Source organism: Daktulosphaira vitifoliae, unplaced genomic scaffold (assembly GCF_025091365.1).
Source record: "Daktulosphaira vitifoliae isolate Bord-2020 unplaced genomic scaffold, ASM2509136v1 Scaffold_5, whole genome shotgun sequence".
Taxonomy (NCBI): domain Eukaryota; kingdom Metazoa; phylum Arthropoda; class Insecta; order Hemiptera; family Phylloxeridae; genus Daktulosphaira; species Daktulosphaira vitifoliae.
The window spans coordinates 2152866-2178264 of NW_026099576.1; the positions used below are offsets into that span (position 1 = coordinate 2152866).

The 25399-nt window shown below is 28.8% G+C and overlaps 2 protein-coding genes across 3 annotated transcripts in view; both read right to left on the reverse strand.

Annotated features, from left to right (window-relative positions):
* Positions 1–7201, reverse strand: part of LOC126907156 (protein ABHD18) — a 73881-nt gene extending 66680 nt beyond the window's left edge. Inside the window, exons 1-5 of the mRNA XM_050688257.1 lie at positions 7187–7201; positions 6928–7019; positions 6664–6723; positions 2886–2970; positions 2639–2821 (exon numbers count right to left, since the gene is read on the reverse strand). Coding sequence (XP_050544214.1) covers positions 2639–2821; positions 2886–2970; positions 6664–6723; positions 6928–7019; positions 7187–7201 — 435 coding nt within the window. The remainder of the gene's footprint in view (positions 1–2638; positions 2822–2885; positions 2971–6663; positions 6724–6927; positions 7020–7186) is intronic.
* An 8519-nt stretch (positions 7202–15720) lies between these two features.
* LOC126908366 (uncharacterized) lies at positions 15721–18523 on the reverse strand. 2 transcript variants are annotated; one of them, XR_007704754.1, is made up of 2 exons: positions 16088–17619; positions 15721–15985 (listed from the first exon to the last, which is right to left on the reverse strand). XR_007704754.1 is itself a non-coding variant. In XM_050690367.1 (2 exons), exons 1-2 carry the CDS (start codon positions 18382–18384, stop codon positions 15920–15922), a joined length of 393 nt encoding a protein of 130 aa, XP_050546324.1. In that variant the 5' UTR covers positions 18385–18523; the 3' UTR covers positions 15721–15919. The 2 variants fall into 2 exon arrangements, 1 of the variants encoding a protein (XP_050546324.1); XM_050690367.1 differs by lacking the exon at positions 16088–17619 and adding an exon at positions 18058–18523.
* Between the last annotated feature and the right edge of the window lie 6876 nt (positions 18524–25399).

Here is a 25399-nt window from a genome sequence, read left to right on the forward strand (position 1 = left end):
CTAATAAATCTTTTGGCTTCGATGCGAAGCTGAGAAGCTTGTGTGAAAATTTTATTTTTCACATTTTTAACTTTATAATGCTATGACATATTGAAAAGTGTATGGATCAACATTATTTTTTTATGAAAAATAATATTTTTTAATAATCCCTTTTTCATTTGACATACTTTATCTTAATTAGGATATTAATAATGAACTAGCAGATCATGTAGCTTTTGGAATAATTCACCAATTTTTTAAAATTAAACACTCTAAAGATTTGCATCGAAGCGTTTTTTTTTTTATAGTGATTTTAATCACTGTCAGATATCATTATACTTGATCCATCTATGCCATGTCACCACTGTGCTGCGACCCCCCTGTGCTAGGTTTTTTTACTTTTTTAAAGTCGAAAAAGTAATTTTTAAATTTGAGTTAGCTTAAACAGCCAATTTTATCGTAAGACGAAAGCAACGAACAGTTGCCGAATCGGTAATACGTGGGTCTTTCACGCTTAGGGTACGAGGTTCAAGTCCGTCTGCGACTATTAATATTTTGCATTTTTTTTTGAGTTAGAATAAAATTTTCAAATCATTTGATATTTATCTCATTTAGATTCAATAAATTCAATAAATATAAAAGATCTTATCACTATTGTATCCCCTCGTGAGAAGAAATTTATATGCATGTTAATATTATTTTACTATTTGGTTCTTTTTGTGGCTACGATTTATTTTGCCAACCCTCACTACACCTACTTTTTTCAACGATATGTCAAATGATTCATTTAAGTTCATGATATTTATGTTAATGATTAGTTTGTTATTACTCTTAAAAATCGAAAAAATATTCCTTATTCAAATAAAAAGTAGCATAACTAGCTTTTTCCATACACACAATTAAAATCATTCATTTCTAATATTCTTAAAGTATTTATTGTCGAATTATATTTGATATAATAAAAGTATTCAACTACAAAAGTAAATCATTTTACTTTGTAATTTATTAATATTTAACTCCATTTGTGTGTGCTACTACCAGTCTATAATTTTTTTGTAACATTTTGCTATATAAATCATTAATTTAAAAAAAAAATGATTTTTAGTTTCATCTGAATTTAACGATGGATTTTTACAATTATAATCAAATTTTATAATACACTCAATTGAGTAAATCTTTTTAACAACTTTGTTTTGTTTGATTTATTTAGTTAAATTAAATCATTAAAATTAATTAAGTTCTGAATATTTCCATTGTAGAATCTTTTTAAAGACCAAAAGTTATTAGGAAATGATTACTATTATTTCTATTTAAGTTATCTATTACGATAAAAATGCAAAAAAATCGAATTTTTCTGAAAATGTACTGCAAATAGTAATTATATAATTTCTTGATTGCATATTAATCTTAATAATTTCATTTTTTTCTTTTTAATAATATCAATTTCAAATTTGTCAGTTGAGCTAAAAGTTATGGTAATAAATTCATTTTTTTTTTTTATTATAAACATTCACTTTAAAGGACGAAATAAAGAAGGTTAAAAATTATTACTTTTAACATATTAAAAATCAATATCAATAATAATTTGAAAACAATTCAATATAAAAATTATATAATATAAAAATTATATAATATATAATTAAAAGAATTACTAATCTGGGTATAATTAAGGAAATAGAAGTTGACGTTGCTTGTAATTATCCATCATTTTTTTAGAATTAAACACTATTTACATATTTGCATCAAAGTGTTTCTTATGATAGTGATATTAATCACTATCAGATTAAATCTATACTGGACCCAACTATGTAACATCCCCACTATGCCGCGATCCCACTGTGCTGGGTTTTTTTTTTTTTGTTTCTGTGATTGTATGGCCATTAGGATACAATAGATTTAACTTTCTGGTATAGTCTTCAATTTTAGAGTTTCTTTTATCAATAAATAAGTTCAATCAATCAATCTTTATCAATCAATACGTTAAATGGGAAACCAGGATTATTAGAATACCTATAACTACACTTAAAATGCTGATCACTTTTGTAATGTAACCACTGCATTTTGAGCCATTCCACTTTCTGATGTGTTGTATCAATTTTCCTATTTGTAATTTGCCTCTCCAGAGACTTAGTTGAAAAAAAATCATTTTTTGTCATATTGACAATTTGAAATGGATTTCTTTTCCTAGCAGATGTTATGACAGACTTACAATCATCTGGTACATGTATTTCAGGGTGAAATTTGTGGAAACTAAAATGGCTTAACCCATTATCAATAATTTTAATTTTTTCTTTTTAATTTTACTTCAAAGTATAATCTTATACAATTGTTAAATTTAAAAAAATGTCTTACAATTAATATACTGAATACATTTTTTTTTTCTAAAAACCCATTTTTAAATGGGTAAAACTGATTTTTTTTTTTTTTGAAAAAACCTCAGATATCTATTAAATTTGAAAAACCCAGTTTTTTAAATGACCATTAAGAAATACTAATGAAGAGATAAAAACTTTTGAGCAATGTTAAAATTCTCATAAAATTATTTTATCAAATTGAAAATTGGTGTTTTGTTATCATTTAAACATACATGCCAATAATAGTTCGCGTATATTTTTTATCCAACCTAACTCATCATCTAAAAATTTTAATTCACAAATACCTGGTCGCCTGTGCCTGCCATATGTAAACATACTGGTTTTATGCCTTTGGAAGGCCATTTTTTGGGAAGCAAAAGTTGAAAATGAGCTAAATGACTTTCAATTGGTACAATTTTTGGAAGATAAAAAGAAAATGGTGACTGAAAAACTCCCTCGAAAGTTATAGAGTCTGTATCTTCATTTTTCTAAATAAATAAAAACAATTTGTTATTCATTTTTAAAAATAAATAGTTCTAGCCTTGTTATTACCTTAACAATTTCAACAGGGTAATTAGGAGGCACTAACTTATAACATGAATCACGGTTAACTATCAGTTTTCTGAATTCAAATAATCTATAAAATAAAACATATTACATAAAATAATATTAAATAAATAAATAATAGTAAACAAATTGAATGCATTTTGAATAAAGTTGTATTTATAAAAAAAAAAGTGATATTTAGTTTTTATAAAACATTGTTCACTCGAGGCAAGAATTTAATAATCTATAAACAAGTACAGTAAAAATTAATATGAATATCAGTTAGAATGAGTATTTCCTAGAACAAACAAAATACCAGGTCTCAATATACATTGAGGTGATCCAATATATTTTGACAAATTTAATAATTTTTGATCCACTAAATATTTTGCGATACTAGAGGTAAAGATCGTACTGTGTATATTTATAACACATAGTCATCCCATACTACATACTCACTCTACGTATTAAAATGGTTGTAACTTAATACTCGTTCTAAAATAGTTATTAACCAATTACAATGTTTGTAAAAAAAGCTCTAAAAAGTGACTATTTTTAAGTTATGAATAAAAAAAATTATTTTTATTTTTTTTTTTAAAGTAAATAATAAAAAATATGATTTTAGCATAGTATAATAATACATAATTATTAAAAAAAAAAATAATACAAAATATTAAGTAGATCAAAAGTTATTAAATTTGTCAAAATATTGTGGCACACTATGTAAGTTTGTAACAAGAATGGTTAGAACAAAACATCAGCTACAAAAATACATGAAAAAGAACAAACAGAAAAACACTACTATTTATAATAAATTAATAATTTTACTAGGAAATACAAAATTACCATTCTAATACCAGAGGGTGATAAAAAAAAAAAATCCCATTTTTTTTTTTAAATAGTGTGCTTTTGTTACAACTCAACAATGAATCCATAAAAATAATTCATCTTTTAACGTGATAAATAGTATCCCTTTTCTATTTTTGTAATATTATTTATTTAAAAGATACGGTCACATAAACATTTACAACAAGTAAAAACTTCTGACCTTTGAAGTTTATTGTAACTGATATCTAGCATTTATGTTTTTAAATATATAATCAGTATTTCTTTTAAGATAATCTAAAATAAAATTACACGCTTTATCCTAAATATAATCATAATTAACCTCTTAGCAATAATTTTCAAATTATTGAAAAATTTTGAACATATGGAAGTTTCCTAATTTTTTTCATTATTACTTTTTAATTATATAATTCAGTTTATAGAATTTTACACATAATTGATATATTTATAAAGTCTGGACAATTAACATTAAATAATTAATTAAATTATATAAAAGTCATACATTAAAAGAAATATATAAAACTCTAAAAATTAAAAAAAAACAATTGATTAAATTAATATTTTAGCAAATTAAAGAATAAGTAATCAATAAATACACTCAGTCTATAATGAATATTTATTGTCACTAAAGAAGTTAAAGTAAATTTAGTACAACATAATTAATTTTTAAAATATTCAAAATACATTCAATTTTTTTTTTTAACATCAATTTGTAAAAAACAATTTTAACCTTAATCAAAAAAAGTTAATAAATCTTTGCTATTTCTTTAGCACTAATAACAAATTAGTCTTTAAATGTTGTTTTGGATTTTTAGTTTTAGACATAATCTTTAATTAATAATTATTGAAATTTTTTTATAGACATAAATAGACCAGGAATGACTTTTTACAAGTATTACTTTAATACCATCACATATTGCATCAAAATACTTTTTCATAGTAGAAAAAATTAAAAATTTCTTATTTTGTGTTATGAATTTAAAATGTATACAAAGAATATAATAAAATATTATGATAGTAAATAAAATGTCTGATGAATCCTCTTACATATAAGTCATGTTAATATGACGAATCACCTCTCATTTCCAATCTATTCATTTATATAACTATGATTTTATAATATGATATTATCTCCACAGTAATTTAATTGATGAGATAATTCAAAGATTATTTCAACTATAGAAGTAATGTAAAACAAAATATATAAATAAAAACTACCATATATAAAAAAAAAATTAATGAAAAGAATGCAAAATATCTTTCTGATAGTAAGCTTACAAGGTGCTATAGGTCATAAGTTAAAATTTTTTAAAGTTTTATACATGTCTCTTGTAAAACAAATCTTCACAATCAATATGCAAGGTTTAATAGATCTGTTAAAATAAAAATATCACAGTATCATTATTGTATTGAATTACAAGAACCATTTATCGTACCATCAATCAATATGCTATCATATGCTCTTTCATTAACTTAAACAAATTTACTGCCAGTATCCATCAAAAACTCTTAAGGAATTTTAAACAGTGTATCACACAGTTAACACACTCATATCAAAGAAAAGTGTAGAAAATCATATTGGACAATTTCTTACAGCAAATTAAAAAGAGTTTCACATTGGTCAACATATGAGACTTACCAGCTTCTGAACATTTTTTAAAAATATTTTAAATGTGAATAAAACTAATGAACTTATTTAAAGGATATTGTATGCAGATTAAGACCAAATTTGCTCATCCTTGACTTGATACAAAATTTTTCCTATATAACTGAAATTTTTTATACATTTCTGAAACACAAGTGTTTTCCAGTATTCCTAAAACAATTTTACTTACTGAACAGAAAGCATCCTAATAATTACATTCCATAAAAATTCTCAAGAAATTCTAATGAATACTAGCAACAAATGTATTCTTGAACTATTCTGCAGTAATTAATACAGTGATGGTATTTCCATCGAACAAATCTACTAAACCCTCATATTGATTCTGAAGACTTGTTCTATAAGATAGGTATAAAACCATTGAAAAAAAAATTCAAAAACTCATAAGAGCCTTTCAACCTTACTGTCTAGACATACTTGTATTTGTATATTCTTATAACTACTAAACATATTTTTTTACATTAATTACATTTAAAAAAATAACTAATTAATATTATTAGTATGATCATAGCAAATAGAGATATTATATCCCTCTCTCCAATGACAGTTAAAATTGTAAGACAAAATGACTACATTGTTTTCATTTTGAACGAATGAAAAAATTTTTTTATATATATCCCTCCATGATAAAATCTTAATTACGACAATAAGCCTTAAGAATTTAAAAACGTTTTTTAAGTAAAGAAAGTTAAAACTAATAAACATAATATTTAGATATTAATGTGAAGTAACGAGCAAGGTTACTCTAGTCTTGACATTAAATATGGTTAGTAAATGTCTCCTATAAAATATATTTAATTGGAAAAATAAATGGAACACTCTATATAGAATAAAGGAAATAGTTATCAATGTTTTTTTTGTCACTTGAAGATCTTGTTATACTTAAAAAAAATTAAGTCCATGGTTATTTATTTTCATATGAAAAGTTGACCAAAACTAGTAGTTTTTTTTTTATAAACCTTTTTAAACAAAAATGCAAATCATTTAGAAAAGGAAAAAATTTTGAATTAAATAATGTGTACTTTAAGTTTTTTTTTAAGTTTTCACAATTAACACATAAAAAAAAAATATATTTTATTTTAAAGTGGCCAAAACAAGTACTTTAACCATAATAATAATTGTTAAAAAAATACTGATCAATTTCATATATTGTAAAAAAGTTTTCATGAACTGATGGGTATTTAACATAATATTATTACCTTTAAGAGTGTATTTATTAATAAAAAAATAATAATCAAGATTAAGAATAATTATCTACATTATTCAATGCCAAACCTTTTCAATTTATCTGGATCACCCCATCCATCAACAAAATACTTAGATAGAAGTAATTTTCTATACAAATAATCAAATTTATTAATTGTCATATTCTTTAATAATGAATATGGTACACAACTCTAAAAATAATTTAAATTCTAAAGTAATCATTTAAAATACGACAATACAAAAACGATTTTTTTTTAATATTCACAGTGAATTGTTAAAAACAAAAATAAGGTCAAATAGGTTAAATTTGAAATCATGAAAAAATCAACTAACTTTAAACTTTTAACAATTAACCATGTAACATTTAAATGAAAGTTAGTATGACACTTAATTAAGTTATTCGGAACAATTTTATAAGCATATACCTAATAGAAAAAACAAAACTTCAAAAACAGTTAAGACTGATAAGCAACATGTATTTTTTGAGCATATAATCACAAATAATTAAGGTGTAGATTAGATGTTTTCTATTCTGTAGTATTGTGGCGATAACCGACGCTCTGCTTCATGATATTTTATTTCACGGTTATACAGATTGGTTTGGCATCTTCAATGTTTTCAACATGGGAGTTTGATATTGATGTAGTGTTTGGGGCCAAGATATGTGTCTCTATTATATGAACTGTTATCTGTAAATAATTATTCATTTTTTGTTGGAAATTTATCATATTGTTTTACAAAATCGTTATTACATAAAATTCTACAATGTAATTAATTCTTCTTCTGCTTTTCCCTACTCTTATTTTAAACTTCCACATGACATGAAATCCCTCCTACATCATCTACGCACACATCAGTCGTCCTCCTATCGCATTCATTAACATCCCTCTATCTCAATGTAACTAATTATCGGATTATCGGAAATTTTCTACTTTGAAGTAAAATTACTGTAGAATACAAATATCTCATATCAATATTAGCACTAGGTAACAAGGCCCATAAAAAAACATTTGAAGGTCCAGTATCTTTTCAAGCATTTCATAATTACAATGGAAATATAATACTACTTTCTACTGTCATGAACCCATAACTATATGTAAATATTAGTTTTAAGGAATTTGTATTATTAGAAAGTAAAAGTAAATAATAGATTATTATTAATTGCATTAGAAAGTATAACACTAGAAGCATTGTTAATTGATTATTATTTCTAATAAAAAGGGACCTGACCACTCACTCGGTGGTCAGTGTACAATCGATGAATGTTACATTATAGTTATTATTTTGACTCTTCTCGATTACACTCATCCGCGTGGGCAAAATGGATGTAGAAAACCCAGTTTACCACACTACTAACAATATGTTAAAAAATCTTTATTAAATATAGATGATAGTAATGAAGTATAATGCACTCAAAATATTTTATCTGTACTAGCAGAAATTACTAATCAAATTACTAGCAATGTAAAAAAATGTAGTCAATCAACCTTTGATAATTTACTAAAATTTAAAATCAGATTAAACAAAATGAAGATATAAAGACAATTCAATATTATTTTGGTTACAACAGGAACTAGATAAATTCCACTGCGATTGAGAAATGGTTCAAGTATAAAAGTATAGCCATTTCAACTTTTTTTTTTGTTAGTATCAAAATTTTGGCAGCTCATTTAGACTTCATATACCAGGCCACAATTATTGCCAACTTAAAGAGGTAAAATTTAGAGTAAAATTAAATTTTTAAAATTTTTTTTAGAGTCCCCTTTAAGAAATTTGTATTTATTGTTCTAAAGGGAAAAATTACATGTAGTCTTCTGAAAAATTAGATTGCATAACTCCTACGGGGCCTCAAAATGAGGCTAAACTTATATAGAATAATTTTTTTTAATATTTAAATTAATATCGCTAATATCACTAGTTTTGTATTTTGTATATTACGAATACTTTACTTATATATAAGTTTAGTGATTTCAAGTAGTGTAATAATTAGTGAATAGATCTATGGGTTATAAATTTTAGTAAGTCCTAATGTTAACATTAATTACATACCTATAAAATCGTTCTCATGTAATAAAATATCTTATTATATAATAGAACAAGGAAAAAAACGTTTTTCTGGAAAAATTACTTAGCGTGCTCGGAATTTCAAAATTTTTTTTTTCAACGAAAGTACTCGGTCACCAGGAAAATTATTAACATATTAAAAATCAAAATCAAAAATAATTTAAAAACAATTAATTATAAAAATATTTATAATAATTAAATATATAATTATATATTATATTTTTGAATCTTAGAATTACTAATCATGTTATAAANTTAAAAATTATATAATATATAATTAAAAGAATTACTAATCTGGGTATAATTAAGGAAATAGAAGTTGATGTTGCTTTTGTAATTATCCATCAATTTTTTAGAATTAAACACTATCTACAGATTTGCATCGAAGCGTTTCTTATGATAGTGATTTTAATCACTGTCAGATTAAATCTATACTGGACTCAACTATGCTGCGACCCCACTGTGCTGGGTTTTGTTTTCATATATGATGTATGAGTCTATGAGTTTATCTTTTAAATTGGGATTCATCTATGACAGCTATGTTGTCCAACGTTAAATCGCAGTTATCAATATTTTTATAAAAATTAAATATTTTACATAGTCCCGCGTATAATAACCCGCTGAATTTTTTTTTAATTATTTTATAATATAAACACAATTATTATAATTAGAATATTAATAATTTTTGTGTATACCAGGGATGTATTTAAGGGAGATATGAGCCCCCCTTGAACCAGCGCTATCAATATTTTTTTAGGCAACTTCTAATAAATAACGACCTAATGTCATTTTTTTTCATCATTACTTAAATTTTTAGCAAAAAAATTCTATAACATGTTTAACAAAGTTAAAAATAATTAATACCCTCCTAAAATAATTCTTGAATAGGCCTAAAGGGAATACCTCATTAACAAACGTTAACATTATACCTAATAAATTTTACTATATTCTCTTTTTGAATTTTCCTGATTTTAATAATAACATTTTTAATATATTTTTGTTTCACTGATTTTTATGTAATATTTTTTCTGCAAAACACTTATCGTAGCCGGGTACCCCTACCAGAATCAGTGGCCTACTTATGATGACGGCCCGAAGAGGCTTACGCGCGTAAGGCTCGTAGGGCTCCGGGTCTGGGGCGGAGTCCCAGCTAGGCGGAGCCTAGTAGTTTATATTGTTTTCATTTAGTAATTTTAAGAAATTATGATTTTTTTAACACTCTTTTATTAGTTTCACATGTAAGTTTGTAACTCCACGCGGTACGTGTTATTATGTCGCGTATCCCGTCGTCTATGACCTTGATACTAGACTGTCGTAACGCATTCACCCCACCCCGCTCACCACTCAACACTAACACAATTTTCCTGTATAATTTTATTTTTGGTTTTCGTACCCGTATACGAGCTATGGTTTCAGCCGAATNCGAGCTATCCAGCCTTCAAATAACGTACGAGCTATGGTTTCAGCCGAAATATCCTGAATTGGAAAAACTTCTGGCCATCTAGAAAATCTGTCTATAGCGGTTAAACAGTAAGTACAACCACGTGACATGACCATAGGACCGATTATATCGATGTGTACATGTGAAAAACGATCACTCGGCACATTAAAAATATCACATGGACTTATAACATGTCGCGTTATTTTTGACTTTTGACACGCTAAACACGCACGAGTCCATTTCACACAATCACTGTTCATCGACGGCCACACGAAACGACTACTCACTAATTTTATTGTTGACCGTATACCTGGGTGAGCGAGATTATGTAGACAATTGAACACATTGCGGCGAAATTGTTTGGTAAGATACGGTCGTTGTCTACCATTAGAAGTGTCGCAGTAAATATTTGTGTTCGTAGTGGGCATATTTACGAGCTCTAGTTTTATCGATAATTCCGGTTTTGACAATAACGACAATAGTTCTGCGTCTGCTAACTGGTCGTAAGATAACTTGTCATAATCTAGCGGTGGCGGTGCATTTATAGTTTCTATTCTCGATAACGCATCGGCCACTGTATTCTGTATACCTGTTACGTGCCGTATTGATGTTGTAAACTGACTAATAAAATCAAATTGTCGTGCACGTCGAGGTGANAAACTGACTAATAAAATCAAGTTGTCGTGCACGTCGAGGTGGTAATTTATCTGAGTGTTGTGTGAATGCATATACTAACGGCTTATGGTCCGTAATTATTTCAAATTCACGGGCTTCCAGCATATAGCGAAAATGCTTAATGGCTTCATATACCGCAAGAAGTTCACGATCGTATGCACAGTATTTTTTTTGTGTTTGGTCAAGTTTGCGAGAGAAAAAAGCAAGTGGTTGCCAAACGCCGTTTTTAAATTGTTCTATTACTGCGCCTATCGCCATATCTGACGCGTCACATCGTAATTGAATATTCGCGGCCGGATCTAGATATGATAATGTTGTGGCTCGCTTTAAGTCTTCTTTAGTTTTCTCGAACGCTCCCGTTGATTGATCGGTCCATACAATTGGTGTTTTGTCGTTTTTTTTGCTGTTTTTAAGATAATCGTGAAGAATAGCTTGTGTACTTGCTGCGTTTGGAATACAACGGCGGTAAAAATTGCACATAGCCAAAAAACGTCGAAGCTCTTGAACATTATTCGGCCGTGGATATATGTCTATCACTTCCAGTTTTTCAGGATTTGGTCTAAGACCGTTACCCGATATGATGTATCCTAAAAATAGTACCTCTTCTTTCCCAAATATACATTTATTCGTATTTATCATAATGCCGTACTCACTGAGTCGTTGTAATACACGTTCGAGGTGGCTCAAATGCTCTTGTATTGAAGACGATGCAATTAAAATATCGTCCAAATACACTTCACAAAAATCTAAGTCTTTTAAAACACCGTGTATGAAACGCTGAAATGTTTGAGCTGCATTTTTAAAACCGTATCCCATCCGAACAAACTCAAATAACCCAAAAGGTGTTGTAATAGCTGTTTTTGGAATATCGGACGGTTCTATTGGTATATGGTTAAAAGCTTTAACCAAATCGATTTTTGAAAAAATACTTTTATTTTGCAATCGCTGTGTGATGTCTTGAATGTGTGGAATGGGGTATCTGTCCGGTAATGTGACTGCGTTTAACCTACGGTAGTCGCCGCACGGTCTCCATTCACCGTTCTTCTTTTTTACTAGTTGTAATGGGCTGGCCCACGGACTATTTGAAGGTCGGCATATGCCCTGTTCTACTAAATAAGCAAATTCTTTTTTTGCGATCTCTAGTCGATCCGGAGGAAGGCGTCTTGGTTTAGCGAAGAGTGGTGGTCCTTTAGTGATGATATGATGTGTAATGTTATGTTTACAATCCATTGAGATCATGTTTGTTCTTAATACTTGCGGAAATTTTTTGAGTAACTTAATGTACGCTGAATCGTCTTTAAAAGCGAAGATGCCCGAGGATATCGTCTTTTTAACTTTTCCGGCGGTGGCTAAATTGGTATTTTCATCAATTAGGCGTTTACTTCTTAAGTCCACTAATAAGCCGAAGTAGTGGAGAAAGTCAGCACCTATAATTGGTTTACTGACTGCTGCGACAATAAATTTCCATTTAAAAACACGTCTTAAACCTAAATTTACAGCAATTAATTTGTCACCGTATGTTTTTATTATTGACCCGTTGGCTGCGAATAAAGTAGGGTTACCATCTTTTATTTTATTGCGTTTCTGCTTAGGATCTGCTGGCCAAACCGAAAAGTCCGCACCAGTATCAATTAAGTATTGAGTTTTTGTTATTTTATCAACAATAAATAGACGACGAGATTGAAACTCACTACCGTCGGTCGTCTCGACAGTAGATCGTTTATAGTTTTCCGACGTGTGCTGGTATTTACACGGTGGTTTGCATTTAGTAGCCTTATCTTTGAATAGGTAATGATAATAACACGTATCATATCGTGGTAGTGAATGGTCTCGGCGCATAGGTGATTTTGAGTGACGCCTATTGTAGCTACGAGAGTTGCTGTTACTAAGTCGCCTTACTGCTTGTGCGAGTGCTGCGATCTGGTGTTCCAATTTTCTTATTGTCGTTGCATCGTCAGCTTGTTCATGAGACTGACGGTTTGTGACCTTGTCACTAATGTTGGAAATGGAAAAACCATCATTTCGGCTGTCCGATACTTCGATAATTTTATCTGCCATCGAAGCTAAGTTATCCAACTTGTCGTTGCTAGCTGAAATGATAGTTTTTACCTGATGTGGTAACCTTTGTATCCATAGTGTTTTGAGTATTTCATCAGTTACTTTTCCATTAGCTAGTTGACGCATTTCTGAAAGAAAGTGGGATGGTTTCCGATCATCGAGTTCGACTTCGGTCAGTAATTTTTTAAGCCGACATTGTTCAGATTCGGAAAATCTTTCGATGAGCCGGGTTTTTAATGCTTCGTACATTTTCGTTTCTGGTGGATTGAGTATTATGTCACTAACTTGAGCAAAAATTTCACTTTCCATAGAGGAAACAACATGATGAAATTTACTTGCGTCAGCTGTAATTCTGGTTGTATAAAAAACGGATTCAATTTGTTTGAACCAAAGTTCTGGGTTGGTGCGCCAGAAAGTTGGGATTTTAAACGCTCGCGTTGAATTCATATTAGGCTCACCGTATTCGATATGGTCTCGGCCATCATTACCGGTCGCGTCATCACGCACACTTACTATCGCACTATCGGATTTGTTATTCATTTTAGAGGTCACCAATTTGTAGTGTTTTAGTATTTATATTTATTACAAAAATACTACAATTAAAATTTATAATAATTAATAATTTTTAATAATGAAATATGATGTATATATACATAAAAATAAGAGTACAAATATTAAGTGTCACTGGATTGACGGACAGCGCGATACTAAAAATAATACACGGAGTGTTATCGTACTGCAGTGTACATCTAAGATAAAACATATAAACATATATAAACGCATTCATTGTGACATGTAATTTAACATTTTTATTAATCCCTATAATATATATATATACTACAACGTTTTTTTCTCTTCTGTACAGTACAATAGTTGAACGTGTAAGTATGCCATAGTATTTAAGCTATAGTTACGTAATGAGATGTCACATTTTGATGGTAAGGTATAAAGTATTATCCACCAAAACTCTAAGAATACCCTACGGTATTTTACATGCATATGATATTATACAGCTAGGTTTTTGACCATGTTTTAACCTTTCTGAATAATTAAGAAGAAGAAAAAAGAGTTTTTTTCATATGATGTTATTAGAGAAATAAAATCTTAGATAATAATCATTATTTTAAACATTATTCTTTAAACGTATTTATAGTCTTTATATCCATTATAATTTTAATTACAAATTACGTTAAAAATGAGATTTTCACTATGTCTCAGAGTAAGTATGTATTAATAATAACAGCACTATTTTGTCAATGCAACATACGTTTATTTTAAACAATTTTTTTTTTATAAATTATATACAAGTTTTAGATACTTGTCGTTTTACGACGGATAGATATTACTAACAACTACTGTTGGTATTTCTTGGCTGTTTGTACTTGATGGTATGATTGTTTCCGACTGTATATTTGCATCTATTGTATCATCGGCCAGCGACCCAAAAAATGTCGAGCATACGTTTTCTCCGTTAGAAGACTGAAAAAAATGATTTATATTTATTAAATACGTTCTACTCAATTAGAAAAAAAAAAAAATGTAACTCACCATTTCTTTAGTATATTCTTCCAGCATCGTCCACCGTTGTTCCAACTGCTAGCTTGCAAATTGTTTTATTTGGCTTATGTAGCTCAGATCGCTATTGGGTAAACTATTTCTAATCGTATAATCCGAAACCGCATTGATCAACATACATTTGTTTTCCACATTTACTTCATACTGAGATTTCATATATTGAGCCATCTGTTCCAACTGTTGTAGAACCAATGGTTGAATTACAGTCATCTTTTGATTGATAGTCTCAAAGATACAACATTCCAAAGCGCTGAGTTTTAAAATGTCTGATTGGGTGAGTAACACTCGGCATTCATCTTGTGCTTGTGATTCAAAGACTAGCGAAGACTCTCCTTGAAACGTAGTTTTTGAGAGTGTAACGTATTCATCCTTGAGTAAAATAATCTTTTGTCTTGATACCGGGTCGAGAATTAGCGACAGAATATTACCCATCAACGTATAAATCCGTTGTAGGAAATCTATCGTTATAAGTATGTAACGGGTTGACGATAGTAAACGAATAGTTACGTTAAATCGATCTTTTGGATCCAATCCTATCTGAACGAATTTACGAGGATTGAAATTCAAAACGTAATCAGTGCAATCGATTAATTCACTTTGAGGTTGGGGTTTAACAAATGTTTGTTATAGAATTTAGCAATTGTAGCGAGAGAGCCAGCCATTCTTAAAGCATACAATATCGACATAACACATTACCAACAAGTTAAAGCAACGTTTGTTTATATAGAAAATCTTATAACGATTATAGCGCTATGCATACACCACGGTGAAATTATTAACTAACTTAAACCAATAGCAATAATTAGTCTAATTGTTACCGGCAGATGTGTTACAAACAGTTGTAAACACAGGCAGACGGGGTTCAAACAGTATGAACGGGGATTTGAATGCGTTTAGATAGGTTTTAACATGTTCAGACTTGTTGAATCGAGATTATACGATTCCAGGATACGCTGTTCGGTAAACCGACACAGTGTCCCTACTACTTTTATAAACAGCCTACTACATACCATACATAGTACAACGTGCATCAAATACCACAGCGTATACTAAATTTGCTGTATATATTTAATGTGTAAAACTCTTCTTTGTACTGCTTAGTACTACAGACTTATATTTAATATTCATTATACACAAAGGCATAAAGTGTAAATAAATATGACAAAATTGTATAAAATAAAAATATTATATTTTATTGAATTTTAAATCTTACAAGTATAATATAATAAGTTTTTTTTTTTAATTTATATAAATAAGTTTAAAAAACAAGACAAAATATTAACAAATTAATGAATATCAAACAAATATGCATTTCCAATTTTGCCTCTATATAATAAATGTAATTTGTTATCGTCATTGTTGATATTGTAAGCTTCGATTTCTTCATTAGTTAATTTCAATCTCGGGATAAACACATTCATATTGTTGAATAGACAACCAACAACGACAACCCCATTTCGTGTGCTTGTATTATTCATAGATATGACTTTGTATGGCGTGTGTTCCTCCAAATCACTTAATTTTAAATATTTTTTTAATGTACTCTGATCGTTCAACTGTTTCTTTAATTGCTCCATTCTAAAATAAAAAATTAATAAAGTTTTTAACAACTCTAAACATAACTATTAACCAAAGTCAGTAGAAAACATTTTAAATGAAAAATATATATAAATGTATTACTTATTTTATTTTATATCAAAAGACAACAAGTCATAGAAATTCTTCAGGACAACAAATAGAAATAATCTGACAAATGGTTTTTGGTATAATCGCTTTAGAAAAGATAATGAGTGAATGCGTCTGGACGATAATGGTACCTTTGACTTTGTAAATATGCTTAGCTATGCGTCTGGTAACCAATGATAAAATTTTTAGAAATTATTTATTATATACAATCTATAGACATGCGGCAAGTTTGTTTACGTCGAGTTTCATCCGCACCCCACCTATTAGGTTAGTTTAAGTCAAGTTTCATTACCCCTTCGCTCATTAGGACTTGTTGAAGGAAGAGGAGATCCCCCTCCCCTCCGACTTGGGTTAGTTTTCATTGGGTGTCAACCATTATGCGCACGTCATACCCAATTGTTTTGATTCGGTTTACCCACTTAGATGTTATCACCGAAGTGTTATTACCAACGATTGTATGTAGGACATTCTCGACGGTGACAAATAATTGATTGTAACCACCGATAACGACATTATAATTATTATGTATAATTCAATGAATTATAACTTCTGTAATAGTCAAGGACAAGTGTGGTGACGGCGGCCGCTACTTGACGTACACTATTTCAATGTAATGTATACATTTATATTAATTATATATACAGGGTGTAAATCTTTCGAACCATAGTAATGTATGGGCGAGTATCCTGGTAAAGTGTAAAATAGGACCTCGTTTTTTTTTTTTTTTTTCCAAAATTGGAGGAACTTTGGTGTAACACCCCTGAATTTCTCTAAAATTAAAAATAAATCATACCACAATATTTCCTAAGCTATGCGTCTGGTAGTTGATGATAAAATTTTTAGAAATTATTTATTTTATACAATGTATAGATGTGCGGCAAATTAGTTTACGTCTTGTTTCATCCTCACCCATTACAGGTTAGTTTGTGTCAAGATTCATTACTCCCTTCCTATGTAGGAATTGTTGACGGACACCCCTGTTGCGTTATTATTAAGTAAATATGTTAAAGTGGCAACGGCGGCCACTATTTGACGTACACTATTTCAATGTAATGTGTATGTTTACACGTACGTTTATCAGTTATCGTTATCAGTTCACATGAGGTTTACCTTACCCTCCAGTAGATGACATCGTAGGAGGACAACAACCATTTCCGAATGGCTACCTCCCCCACCACTGACATGAAGTTATAGTGCGCATGCGCACTTTAAACCGTCATTTTGATTGGCCTAAACACCCCACCTAAGTCACCTATTACCCCCACCATCGTGAGACCACGCCTCTCCTTTACTCTGCTATGATAAGACCACGCCTCCCCTTATCCCCACCATCGAAAGACAACACCCACTGTGTGACCTTGACCACGGTCATTACCCCACCATCGAGAGACCAAGCCCACTGTGTGTCACGCCCCTCCCTCCAGACCACGCCCACCCACAATACTGATGGGTGGTGAGGGGTGAGGCGGGGGGTTCTAGAACTCTCTATTTTACCCTACTAATATATAATTATTTACACTACTTAATGGTAATTTAATAAGAGTAATTAATTTTTTATTATTATAATATATTTTAATTTCTAAGATTTTAAATATTTCATTAATATTTTCAATATTAATGTTTATAGATACTTGTAAATTATTAGGTATTTTTACTAAAATATGATTGATCTCATTAAGAAGTTGGTCAGGTTTAATAATTATTGGATGTAATTGGTTTTTTTGGGCAAATATTATGGCCAAGATTTATTTACTAAGTGTATTTTCTAATGAATTTATATTATTTTCGATTAGAGACTGAGTAATAATTATATTTTCAAAATCTACGGAATTAGTAGAAATATTTTGTAGTCCAGATATAGCAATAGAAATTTTACTTAAGTTATTATCAAATATCAATTTGTTATCATTAAAAGATGTAACGGATTCATTAAAATTATAAATAGTGCTTTTAATTATAGATACTTGATCATGTACAATTCTAAGGATGTCATTCTCGTCATTATCAAGCTTGTTGATCATATTATCGTAACGTTTGACGTCCTCTGCGTCAGCATTACCGAATAACCATTTGATTGCGCTACCTGCGCCTTCCCATGATCTTTTAACCTTACGGTGAAGTGTCAGATGCTTTATGTCATTGATATGTGTTTCAATATTTTCATTCATATTTTGAAGGAGTTTATGATTTTTTTTAGATTTTATGTTTTTATTGCTTAATGGCTCGATATTTTTTAACATGAGAGGTGACGACTTGGGCCACGCAACGGATTGTGGAATCGCCACCCTCATGGCTCCCTTGCAAAAGGAGATCGGGTCGCCAACCACTTAGGCGAGGGTCTTGATCAGAAAAGAACAACACCCGGACCATAAGTGGATTTAATAGAAAAAAATTTAAAAAAAAAATAATAAGAAAACCAATAATATTCACTTTGATGAAATAAAGTGGATTAAAAAATTATATATATATATATATATCTATATACTAAAATATAAAGTGTTGTTGTAGACTATAATACGCAGATACCTTGTAACTATAACAAATAGGTTTATTTGATGTCACCAGTGGTGGACATACTTTAATATGTCGAAGATCGTTACCTTAAAACTAAAGAAAATGATTTAAAGGAAAAAAAAATAAGATACACGTGAATATTGAAGATATTCACGCAATAAAAAGATTTTTGTTGATTAAGAAAATTAAGGGGACTTTATTAAATTATTACAATTAAGTTAATAGTGGACAAAACCCGAAGGCAAAAACCACTCTGCAAAGAAAGGGACAAAAGAGAAAAAAAAAACAATTATTAAGACAAAAAAATTAACCTACAACTTTTAAATATCACATGAAGTGTCTTCCGCGTCGGAACAAGTCCGTGTACTCCGGACGCGGCGGATAATTTTTGTAATCTGGCCGGCCGGACCGTACTTGGGCACTGCGGGAATAATATATATATATATATATATATATGTTAAATATACATGACACACCACTAACCAATAACCTTATAACCAGCAACGCTAAAATTATTTATAGCTCATAATAAAATTAATTTATAACAGAAAAAGAAAAAAAGAAAGGCTCAAAACAATATATTAAATAAAATAAAATACTATGTACGATACCCAGTCCCGGATGGGACTCATCCTAAGATGGGGATCTCGGCCCCGGAAAATGGCCGACGCCTTGTTAAATTAGTGCATTTTTAAAAACGAACAACACTCACGAGAAAAAAAAAAAACTATAATTGGCTGCACGCACACAGCAAAATAGACCACAACGGTGGTTCAAAGGGAAGAGAGCACGAAAAAATTCCTACACACCGGGCGAGACACAACGACGACGAACCCGTTTGGGAGAGGGTATCGGCTTAACGATTTACAAAATATACAACAGATAAAAATATGAACAATATTAGAGTTATACAGGTATGGACAGTGGTGGCCAGTGTATGTGTCATATAGGGAACGATTGTTAAACTGATAAAGAATATTGTGTGTATAGCGTTCACCTTGACAGCAACAGTACAGTTTTCTGATTACACGGCCAGATATAACGTACGCGCGCCCATTAGCAAAGCAAAACAGTAATCTATCCATATCATAAAATTCACATTTTGTCACGTTACAAACATATTACTTATTTCAAGAGCCTTATTTTCTATGAGCTCTATATTTATATAAGACGTGAATGTCCAAAAGTTTTTGTATACCTTAGCTTTACCTAATTTTTCGTAAGCTATTGCCGGACTATTATTTAGATCTATTATATTATAATTATTGTTTTTTTTTACATTTTGAGTTATAGTACCCTCCAGTGCCCAAAAAAAATTATAATATTTTCAAATTAATTATTAGAAGATGATAATATATGATCTTGTAAAATTAATGTTGGTTTTGATTTATTTAATTTTATGGTGCTAATTTCTTTAGAAAAATATTTTTTTATCCTATTTGTGTGAACTTTTACGTTTTTATTACCTATTTTTATAGTTGCGTTTACATTATTATTTAATTCAACAATTTTATAAGGACCCTTAAATTTTAGACTAAGTTTACCTTTTGGTGATTCATTTTTTAATAAAACTATATCATTAACGTTAAGAATTTCTTTTTCCACCTTAATTTTTGGATCATAATGTTTTTTGTAATTTTCTCTGTTTTGAACTTGATTTTGTCGAGCAATTTGATGTGAAGTATTTAATTTTAATTTTATGTCGTCATTTTGACCTAATTCTATTTTTATGTCAGATTATCCTTTANTCGTCATTTTGACCTAATTCTATTTTTATGTCAGATCCTTTAAAAATATACCTAAGCATTGATCTAAATTGTTCCCAATTTATATTTTTGTGCTTTGGAATAAATAAATGATTAATTTTTTTATTTAAAAGTAATTCTTTTAAAGTTTCTATGTTCTGAAATAATTTAGGAAAATCATAAAAATCAAAGAAATTCNTTTAGGAAAATCATAAGAATCAAAGAAATTTAATTTATGATAAACAAGTATGTAATTATTTTGTATGCAAATTTCATTTTGATTTACTTTTGTTTCAGGAGTAATTATATTTTTAAATTCAAATTTATCATTTATATTGACGGGACAAAATAATATTATATTTTTAATTTTTGTAGTATTAATTGTATCATTAGAATCTATAATATTCTTGTTTAAAATTAGTTGTTTATTCTGAGTTTCTATAAAATTGTTATAACTATGAACATTAATTTTAAAAGTATTCAAAGTATTATTATTATTATTTAATTCATGATTGTTAATTTGTTCATATAATATTTCTGAAGGTCTCGAGAGTCCATCAGCGTTTGTATTACTAAGGCCTTTTTTATAGACAATTTCAAAGTTAAAATCCAATAATTTTAATCTCCATCTCATAAGCCTTGAATTGGGGTCTTTTAAGTTAAAAAGCCAAACTAATGCTTTATGATCTATTATGATTTTAAATTTAATTCCGTACAAATAAGGTCTGAAATGTTTAACTGACCAAATTATTGCTAATAATTCTTTTTCTGTAACTGTATATGAAATTTCACTTTTATTGAATATCCGCGAAGCGTATGCAATAGGCAAGTCATCAGGGATGTCACCTTGACTTAATACCGATGCAATAGCGTAATTACTTGCGTCTGTTGTAAGTATAAATTGTTTTTCAAAATTAGTATATTGTAAAATTGGTTCTGTTATTAATATATTTTTTAAAGTATTGAATGCGTTAATTTGATCATCACCCATTTTAAATGTGACATTTTTAGATAGTAAAAGTGTTAAAGGTCGAACTATTTTAGAGAAATTTGGAATAAATCGGCTATAGTATCCAGCTAAATCCAAATATGATTTTATATCTTTAACAAATTTTGGGATTGGAAACTCTTTAACTGATTTGATTTTATCTGGGTTTGGTTTAACACCAGATTCGGAAATAATATGTCCTAAATAAGCAATTTCTTTTTTTAAAAATTTGCATTTATCTGATTGAAGTTTTAAATTAGCATTTCTTAATGCGAGAAATACGTCTTCTAATTTATGATTATGATCTACTAAACTACTACCATAAATAACTATATCGTCTATGTATGCAAAACATTTAACTCCTAATAAAGAAGCAAGCACAGTATTAATTAGACGTTGTAAAGCAGCAGGTGCTTCTTTTTTTCCAAACGGTAAACGTGTAAAATGATAATGTTCGTTACCAGAACTAAAAGCGGTTTTAGGAGCATCATTCGTATCTAATTTAATTTGATGAAAACTTGATGCTAAATCTAATGTTATAAAGTAAAATGCATTTCCTAATTGGTCAAGAATTTCATTAATATTAGGGAGGGGATATGAATCTCCAACCGTGATATCATTAAGTTTACGAAAATCTACGACTATACGCCATTTCTTTTTTCCTGATGCGTCTGGTTTTTTGGGGACAACCCATAAAGGTGAATTCCATCGACTATTTGATTTTTCAATAATACCTTGGTCTAAAAGACTATTCAGTTGTTTTTCAACTTCCTCCTTATGACAGATAGGGTATCTATATTGTTTTATATTTATAGGATGAGCATTAGGAGTAATTATTTTGTGTTCCATTTTATTAGTAAAAGATAATTTATCTCCCGGTAAGAAAAATATATCATTAAATTTATGACACAAATCTTTAATAGAGGAATTTTCTTCTGTATTGAAATGATTTATTCTAAGATTTTTATTCAAAAGATTTAGTCTGTTAGTATTGTTTAAATCAAGATAGTTAGTAAAGGGACCAGATAAAGGGTCAAATTTATAAAAAAAATATACGATATGATAGGTAATTATCTCATGTATCATCAATAAAAAAGTTGTATTGATTTCGTAATTTTTAAAAAATTTATGACAGTTTTAAGTAAAAAAAATTGAAAAAATGTCGAAATTTAGCGATTTTTAAATTTGTAATTTATTTTGGATATTTCCCCCATTTACGGGGAATAAGGGAAATTATTTCAATTTTTGAGGGTAATGTCTTCGACTAGATAGGATTTGCAATCTTTTGACGTATCGTTAAAAAAATCGGTTCGATGATAGCTGAGAAATAGTGATAACAGACACAAAAAAAAAACACATTACAGTAAAATTAATACCTTCTCAGCTTCGCATCGAAGCTAAAAAAATTTAAATTTAAATATCATGATCATTAATTTAATTGATACTTTATTTTCAGTGTATTAATTTGAGACCTTAATGCGGTCTTCATCAAAATTATTCACGAATGTTAATATTTAAAGTTACATAAGTTGTACAAAAGCTGATACTCTCATAATATATAAGAGCTGAACATCAAAAATATTTCTTATACCTTATATTGAGAAAAATATGTAATTAAAAATATTAAAATTAAACTTTATCAGTATTATAATTATTTTTAAGCTTAATATACGCTTTATTTGATTTTTTATGAAATTTTTATTTTGAACTTATTGTATGCATTATTCATTTTTTGTGCTGATAGGAACTATTGTATACATTAAATAATTGACCATGTGAAATAAGATAAATGTTGACGTATCTGTTGTTTCATTATCCAATTCGTTCGCCTTATCAATACTTGTCACGTTGTGAATACTAGATAAGGATGTTTCAATTTTTACAAATCCAAGTTCTGCAAACTTATCATCATTTACCAAATCTTCTTCAATTTCGTCCAAATCATTTGTTCCATTCAAAGTTTTGTATATATCATTTTTACATAATTTATGTACGTAATAAACACAATTAGTGTCTAATGCAATCATTATTATTATAAATTTTAATGAAAACGAAAAGAATTTTTTTTATTTTTCCAATGAAGATCTTTCCAAATTTTCTAGATGAATTTTTTTTAAGTTAATAAAAAGTTTTAATATTGTTTATCCACAGTAAAAAAACATTGAAATAGAAAATCATAACAACACAAAAAAAGGTGATGTTTTATGTCAAAAAAAAGATTTTTTTTTATAATTTCAGGAGCTTTTAAATATAGTAGAAAAGTTGTCGGAACAAATTTTTAATATATTTTTAAAGCTTGGAGTAATTCTGGGACATTTACAAAAGTTTAGATAAAAAAATTCTACTTTCTTTACATATGTTTTTTATTTATTTATTTACTAAATTAACGCCCCAAAGGGCAAGAGTACAGTTAATGAAACTTAAACTAGACATCAATAAATTTAGAGCATACAATTAATTATAAAAACAAACAATATAAGTAAAGATTCTTAACTATATAATCTATCTCTTTATTATATCTAAAGAATTAAAAAAGAAGTCCACTTTATGACTAACTTCATTACATTCTAATAACATACGATTGACCGGAACAAAAAGATTATAGTTCTGTTGGACAGGAGAAACATAAAACATCGTTTGAGACCGTAAATGGAATGAAGGAACATTAAAAGGAATAATATCAAGAATTTCTGGACAGTCAATTTTATTATTTAATAAACTATGGATCCAACTAACGTCAAACATTTTCCGCCTCATACTCAGACTGGTTAGTCCAATATCTGAAGCTACTACATTTAAATCAACTTCATTAATATCGTATTTTCCTACTTTTACTACTAACATACGTAGAAAACGTTTTTGTAATTTTTCCAGTTTATTAGTAAGATTAGCTTGATATGGTGACCAAATGATTGACCCATATTCGACTATAGAACGCACTAAAGAACAATATAAAACTTTTAAACAAATAGGATTAGAAAACTCCCAGCAATTTCGCTTCAGAAAGCCCAACATCCGTAGTGCTTTATTATAAATAAATGAAATGAATTCAGTAAAAGATGAATCCGAGGAAAGAATTACACCTAAGTCTTTAATATGAGGAACATTTATGAGATTAATACTTTTTATATTATATGCATATAGTTCATATGAACGCTTACGACAAAAAGTGATATGAGCACATTTAGACACATTCAAGCATAAACCATTAACAACACACCAATTATAAAATCTGCACAAGTCTGCTTGGAGATTATGACTGTCATGAACTGTACGAATGTTAGAATAAATTTTTACATCATCGGCAAAACACAAATAGCTTGAATGTTGAAAGACATCAGAAAGATCGTTCATGAAAAGTAATGGAGATAAATGCCCTCCTTAAGGAACCCCAGAGAGGATATGGATAATGGAAAAGATAATATTATTTATCTTTACTTGCTGCTGTCTGCCTGTGAGGTATGAAGCTAACCATTTAAGTAGTGGGTCTTTAATGCCAATATGTTTTAATTTATCAATTAATACCTTGTGATTTAATGTATCAAACGCTTTTTTCATATCAGTATAAATTGCATCTACTCGACCACCATTTGCAACAGTGGAAACAATATTAGTATAAAACACAAGCAGGTTAGTAATAGTTGATTTAGAACTACGAAAGCCGTGCTGGCAGTTATTCAGCACGTTTTTAAAACTTAATGATAACTCGGGCTCTAGAAGTTTCTCAAATATTTTCGGCAACACACTTAATTTAGAAATAGATCTATAATTACCCACATCAGACTTGTCACCTGATTTAGTAATATGGGTAATATACACCCAAAGAAAAACCTCAATCAAAATTGATAGAGAAATTTTATCAAGGGTTTATGATAATGTTTTATTAATACGAACAAAATAACTATTTNTGTTTTATTAATACGAACAAAATAACTATTCTTATAAATAATTATTGTTCAAGACAAGGAAAAAAAATATCATATTGATAAATATATCATTGATTCAATAGTAATGATATATTTATCAAATTGAACAATGAATTTATTATATAGATCGAGG

What these genes read in the sequence shown, in the direction of transcription:
- LOC126908366 (XM_050690367.1), bottom strand. Translation starts at nt 18,384, where the DNA reads ATGAGGGTGGCGATTCCACAATCCGTTGCGTGGCCCAAGTCGTCACCT. An exon ending in TTAGAATTGTACATGATCAA is followed by an intron (nt 15,986 to 18,057) that starts GTATCTATAATT and finishes TTTTTATTTTAG; the next exon opens with AATGGAGCAATTAAAGAAAC.